The sequence below is a fragment of the Diplotaxodon limnothrissa genome, linkage group LG22 (genome assembly GCF_057381915.1).
Source record: "Diplotaxodon limnothrissa isolate DT_005_m linkage group LG22, D_limnothrissa_male_GT1.1, whole genome shotgun sequence".
NCBI classification, from domain to species: domain Eukaryota; kingdom Metazoa; phylum Chordata; class Actinopteri; order Cichliformes; family Cichlidae; genus Diplotaxodon; species Diplotaxodon limnothrissa.
Genome location: NC_140616.1, coordinates 9604346 through 9611273, shown reverse-complemented (window position 1 = coordinate 9611273; position 6928 = coordinate 9604346). Strand labels below are relative to the sequence as shown.

The window sequence follows — 6928 nt, the reverse complement described above, 5'->3', positions numbered from 1 at the left end:
ACCACTCTTTAATGATAAACATTCCCTAAATATTGCAATTTGTTGATTTTAACGAGTAGAATTCGATCTAAACTTCGAATTGATTTATTTTATACAAATAAAAAAGTGACGATATGGAGAGCTCAAACATGGCAATCTGGCCTCAGTGAGGAAAACTTCCCTGTCGTCTTAAGAGGTTTTCAGTGATAACCTTGTTCTTCACCATTCAGAAAGGTGACTCATCCATCCACACTGAAGACTAATCCTCCCACCCCTCCTCCCTCAGGGCTGGCTGCTGTGGGTGAAGCTATAGCAAAGCAAACAGAGACCCCTAGAGGTCAAGATCTGCAACACTGATGAAGCGAAGAGCCAAAACAGAAGAAAACCTGGGCTGTTTCTAAAGGCTTAAGCACACCATGCATGATTTAAACTTGAGTGCCAAAATTTTTAATCCAAACCTTACAAATCTGCTCGTGGTGCAGCTCCCCTGCTTTGTTTCTTTCCTGGACAAACTTGTTTTCCCAGCCAGTGGAAACTCTCGAGGCCAGTTTCTGAGTAGGGGCATCAGAGCACGACAGGATACTTTACCTAAGACTTTTCCACTATGGGCATGCACACACATGCAAACAAGACCAATTTTCCACTGCTGCCCACAGCAAAGTGTGTCTGAAAATGAAGTACCCCTCGGTTTCCACGGTTTATTACAACTGGTGATGGAGGGAAACCATCAGATTAAGTAGTCTGCTCCAACTTGTGATCGCAAGGGGTGACGCAAGACAACAGACAATCACAAAATACCCTACACGCTACAAACATGTCATATGTGGAATTCGACTACAATTAATCTGTAAATAGGACACTCCATTTGGGCCATACTTATCAGCTGAGATGTTTAATCTCCGGCAAAAATCATGACCAAAGGGACCCCAGAAAAAGCTGTTTGCTTCGGTTATGTAATGTATTGTTTCAGGCAAACAATGCTGTGAAGAACAGAGAGAATGACTCACATTAAACTCACTTCTTTTTTCCAGCTCATGAACAAGCAGACCAACATTTTGATCTGCAGCCGTGCAGATTATACAGAGAGTGGACGACACGAGTCCCAATACGAACACATGCTGGCTTCTTAAGAAAATGCTGGAATATCTTATTAGAAGCTGTGATTAAGTGGATGCAGCGGACAATACTTTGTACTGTTTCACAGTCTTAGATATTGATATGTGTATTAAAGTAGGAAATGAAGGAAGAAACAAATTGCATTGTGCTGTAGAGGTCTAATCGGGTTCATACTCCATTTAAGCTTGCTTTGAGTTTATTTTCCCGTCATGAAACAATACGTGAGAAAGTTTTTCCACTAAAAATGATCATGCTGCTCTCTGTTTTTCACAGGTTTAGTCAGTGAGTGGGTGTATTCATGGTTAGAGTTTTACAATGAGTGTATATATTCACTCATTGTAAGGTCATTTTAAAAAAGGTACACTTACATTTTTAGACTAATTTTTACACTAATAAAAATAAAGTCAAATTTTTTGGGTCTTTTCTTGCGCTTTGATTTTGGTTTTTTTCCCCCCAATGTGTAGATCACAGGTCAGATTTAAGACACTACAATTCTAAAGAAAAGTTGAGATCATTATCTAAGTTAAGGGGAGGTGCAGTAAAAAGAGTGCTGGAGACTAAACCAACTGCTTTAAAGCCTTTGTGCCAGTATGGATGGCACTGCTTTTTTCAAATTGTGTCTTTAAGCTGTTATGCTGCTGTAGTTTGAAAGAATTATTTCACTTGACTGCAGACACAATACGGTGCATTCGTTATCAATAGAATGTAAAATTATTATGCCTGTTATACTTTTACTTGACAGCGTTTTTGCCAGCTGTTATTTTTAAAGCTCCAAAACCATATAGTTTCTCTCCATCACCTGAATCTCTGATCCTGCTGAAGGCACATACCTTACATACCTACACGTACCTTTCATGATGGTTTCTAATTAGTCTCTACCTCCCTTTGGGTCATGGGTACTCTGCAGGTACCTGTTGTCTGCTTCACACAAGAAAATGAACCACTCCTTTTCCCCTTCACAAAGTTTGCCTCCTAGTCACCATCAGTTGCGACCGTTGTTGCCTACAAATAAGATAAAGCTAAAGAAAATTAATTCATCCTCTCATTAAAAAAGGGCATAAGGCACTTTTAAATTCCACTCATCACTTTTTGTGCAGATAATGCACAAAATGGTATATTTAGTACTAAATACCAAGTCACGTGTATGGGAACCAAGGCCTTACTTATTGTTGTTTATCAAAACTTCCATTATGTATTTAATTGTTGAGAATATTAAGCCTGGCTGTTAACATGTTTTTATTATAATCCTGGGGACATTTTTTAATTTTTCAGAAAAGGCTAAGGCATCTTTATTGAGGTTTATTTTTTTTATGCAGGAAAAACTGAGTAATTTTCAGAAAGAACTCATGCTGATACACTTTAAGTGAAGCATCAACATTTTTTGTAGTTCTGTGTGCTTCAGCTATATTTCTGCTAAATAGCCCCAAGTCCCCTCTGACGCTGATGTATTAAACGTCTACAGTGAATTTGAATTTGCAAAAGCAGAAATGCTGTCACTAGACTGCCACCTGCTGTCTAATCAGAGCACCACTAGATGAGTACGGCTCAGGTCGCATTTACTCGTCTGGAGTCTCCCCCCACACTCCCCACACCCCCAAACTTGGAACCAAAGCATCTCAAACTCCTCAACTTGGCCTGCACGGCCCCTTATCAGGGACCGACTGCTAACAAACATTATTGTCTGGGTACAAGCCAAAGGACAAAACTGTACAGCGCTGCAGGGGGAGGAGGGGAGGTGGGAAGCACTTGTACTATAAAGTCAAAGGGCTGCACATGTGGGCCCACACTGACAACAGAGACTGTAGACCGACTCTTCTGCGCTCCTGCGCGAATCTCCGAGGACTCTCGCTGAAACGCTCTGAGGGATACACGCTCGTTTTCTCACCTCTGAGGGATTATTCATTTTCTTCAGCACTACTTTACTGCAAACTATGGATATATACGTTTGGATTTCCGTGTTATCAGTGATGTACTCCTGGATTTCCTCCACAGGTAACTTTTGCGAGATTTTTTCCAACCACTTATAAACTTAATTTTACGTAAATGTATATAAACACCGAGCAAACCACTCACCATGCTGAGTGAAAGCAAATCAAATCAAAAACATCCCCAGCCTGCAGTTATGCAGATTAGTCTCAACTTCTCTTTAGTTTAATAGCTTGTAGATTGTGTTTTGATAACGACGCTGTAATTACAGTCCTGTCGGCCCCCGCCGGAGACGCGCTCACTGCCTCCACCGTCAAAGAGGGGCGCCATGTGCGGACCAAACGCTGTTCCTGCGCATCGTTCCAGGACAAGGAGTGCGTCTATTTCTGCCACCTGGACATCATATGGGTCAACACACCTGAGTAAGTATTTTTAAGTGTGGTTAGTGGTCTCCAGCAGCGTGTAAACATGTGTAAAGAGAAAGTAAATCGCTTAGATTGATGTTTGACGAAGTTTTGCGATAAATTATGCGTTTTTACTCTCTTTAAGCAATCTCCGATTATTTGTATTTTTGCACGTGAAAGCGAAACAACAAAATTGAATCGCATTCAACAGTCTTCTGATATGTTTTTAAGCATGTTTAGTTTTCAGTTTTTGACTCTTTTAGTTTTATGATTCTAACTGTGTCTCTGTCGCATCCAGGCGCGTGGTCTCGTACGGACTCGGCAACGCTCCGCGGACGCGGCGCGCGCTCGCGGACTCCAGCGCACCCAGGAGCGTACCTCGCTGCCAGTGTGTCCGGGAAAACGACAACACCTGCCTGAACTTCTGCCGGCCTGAAAACCGCCTCAGGTGCGCTTCACACAGCCAAAGCATATTTACTGACAGTAACACCAAAAGACGCTCCCAGTCTATCGTTCTGCATTGTCTCCATCACATGTGGCGACAGGTTTTGTGTAGAAAATGAATAACTGAAATGTGATCCTGTTCTCATCGCGTGTTTCTGCTCCCGCTCTCAGGTATGAGACAACGGCCGACGTGGTGATTCGCTCCCCCGGGGGCGACGACGGTGCTGGGGCGCAGCGCAAACACAAGCTGGCAGCAGACACGGACAGGATTAAGAGGTAAAACAACACGCTTGCACTAAAGAGGGATAAACACCGCAGTATTTGCAAAATAAAGTGGCAATTACAACCAGGGACATTAAAAGGATTTTTTTTTTAAATAGGGAGGGACTGGAAGGACAAAGAACAAGAAGAAAGAAATCAAAATATTTGATTTGAAATCTATAGAGGGCATTGTTCTCATGCTCCCATGTGGCCCTGTGCAATAACACAGGACAAAGTGGCACAGTGGAAACAAGCATTTGATCTCTTTACTTAAGAAAAGTCACAATCTTACTTAACATTCTCAAGGTTTTAGCATCAAAATATACTCAAAGTAAAGTACTTCCTACACAGAATCATATATATGATACTGTGGGTAATAATTCTTGTTTTTTACTTTCATCCTGCAGCTGGTGATGATTTTAAATAATTTAAATACTTCTGGGTATATTAATTTATAATAACAGCAACATTTCTTAGTTGATTCATATTTAAAAATCACCATTAGTTAAATTAAAGCTTTGAAAAAAATGACTAAATAGAGTAAATAGTACTATATTTGTATTAAAATGTAGTGGAGTAGAAGTAAAAAGCTGTAGATACATAATTAAAAGTGCTTTAACACTCTTGTCCAATTCTAGTCCAATAGCACTTTTGATGCTGGTGGGGCAGCAGGGGGCCGTGCACCACCCCATGGCCACCCTCTATACTCGCCCCTGTACAACCTCACAGCAACACGAGGCCCCTTTGTAGCGTGAAATATGTCAGCTCTTGTGAGCGTAACACCCGTGAGCCTGCAGGATAAAAACAGCCAGCACATGTTCAGAAGCAGAAATTTAGAGATTAACCCCCAAGCGAGGAATTCCTTGAAACTTATGATGACTGAGCTGCGTTATAAATTCCATAAAACTCCTAGGATCGTGTGGAATTCACCTCGAGTAAGCTCTGCCACTTTACGTCGCTTAACTGTGGGAGCCGTGTGGGTAAAGGAGCCGCGTTCATGTGCTGTCATGTCTCAAAGTTTGCGGCGCCACATGTCTGTACTTTCTCACTTATTAATAACTGGAATCATAAAACTCCAAACATCCATCTTCTCGAACCACTCAGGAGTAACAACTTTGTTTTGAATGTGTTTGACTGACTGCTCCAATTCACACACCTGCTTTTTTCATAATCTGCAAAGTCACTGGTTTGCATGTCTAATGGCTTTATGCCTTTATCTACAGGTTGAAGAACAACAGTGATAAACGGGCACCGCCTCCAGCGCTCAGGGCTGCGCTGAAAACCCGCCTGTTCCTGGAGAAGTGGAGGGTGAGACAGCACCACAGGGCGAGAGCATGGGAGGGCGAGAGCGTGGCCTCCTAAAGAAGACTGCTTTCCTCTGCACTGTCATACAGAGGCAGGAAGGGGCTTTAAACCTTCTCTAAAGCCAGCGGGGACTTCTGTGCAGCAGCGCCCCTCAGGAAGGAAGCGGGTAGCCCGCATAAGGCCGGCTATAACCGACTCCATGTCGGTTTCACGAGTGCAGCAGAGCAGAGAGCACAGACAGCTCGACCGGGCTGCACTTCTTCAGACGCCAGAATGACGTTAGAGACATTACAAGGAGTTCGGGTGAAAGGAGACAAGCTGAAAAAGAGAACTTGGCCACAATCTGCAAAAATCAAGGACACTCATTGATCTTTTCAGATGTCACGGTCAGAGACTCACGCTTATTGACTTTACAAACAAACAAACAAACAAACAAAGCAAAAAAAAAAAACCAGACACCAAATAACATTTCATGAACCTGATATTACAGAGAGGAATGTACTCAAATCTTTCTAACAGAATAAAAAAAAATCTCTGCTGTATATTCTGAAAATGCCATAGTTTCTTTTTCCTAGCACACAACTGCAATAACAGATCATCTGTCAGTAAAAGGGATTATGTGCCTTGTATCATGGCTTTGCTCGAGACATGTTTTCACTGACTGAAACTGTATTTACCTAACAGGGTGTCTCCTGTGTGTCAGCTGCTGGGAGCCTTTTTTTTGTATTCCAGATGTTATCACTGATTTCTTGCCATTCACTCATCATAATTTATGTTTTCAGTAACTTTGTTGCTTACATGTGCTGCTCTCTATTTATTTATCATTTTTACACATTGTAATTAGATGGCCATATTGGTCGATCCTTTGTTTGTTTGGTTTGTCATTTCTGCGAAATGATTGGTCGCCAACGTGCCGAATTCTGGGCAAACTTTAATAAATTTGATACGTTTATTTAAAAGCGACGGATCGGCTCCTTCATTTTTTGTCACGTCAAAGGTTCATTTTCCGCTGAAGAAAGAATGAATGTGGGATTAAAGTTTCTGAACTGGGACGAAAGCTGCATGTGTTCAGTATGCAGGGTTTTAAGTTGGTAAATAAAAAAAGGGAAAGTCAGAAAGCAAAGTGTGAGCAACAAGATAAAGACAGACAAACTGAGAGGTAACAAGAAAGTGCAGGCAAAGAGCAGTCAAACGCAGCTAAACATGGCCTTTCATCTCAGCAACAAACCTGTGTGTACAGTGCAATTTCTAAACGAGCTGAAAGTGGACGTCGGGTTTCTTCCAGCAGCTCGCACATCCAGCACGCGGTTTATGTTCAACCCTGTAAGATGTGTCTTTTATGTATCCACCTCAAAGTTTCCACATTTTACCACCAAGTGACTCAGCAAAGTACAGCGCGTGTCACTCTTATGTAGTTCTCATTCCAACCTGCCACGACCTCTGGCTCACCTTTAATGATCATTACACATACAGGTCATTACGTACGCTTGCTG

At 42.0% G+C, this 6928-nt stretch overlaps 1 protein-coding gene across 1 annotated transcript; it reads left to right on the top strand.

Moving 5' to 3' along the window:
* Window positions 1-3023: 3023 nt before the first annotated feature.
* edn1 (endothelin 1) lies at window positions 3024-5492 on the top strand. The gene is made up of 5 exons (XM_085346585.1): window positions 3024-3087; window positions 3293-3443; window positions 3724-3873; window positions 4041-4145; window positions 5354-5492. Exons 1-5 carry the CDS (start codon window positions 3027-3029, stop codon window positions 5490-5492), a joined length of 606 nt encoding a protein of 201 aa, XP_085202711.1. The 5' UTR covers window positions 3024-3026.
* The last annotated feature ends 1436 nt before the right edge of the window (window positions 5493-6928 follow it).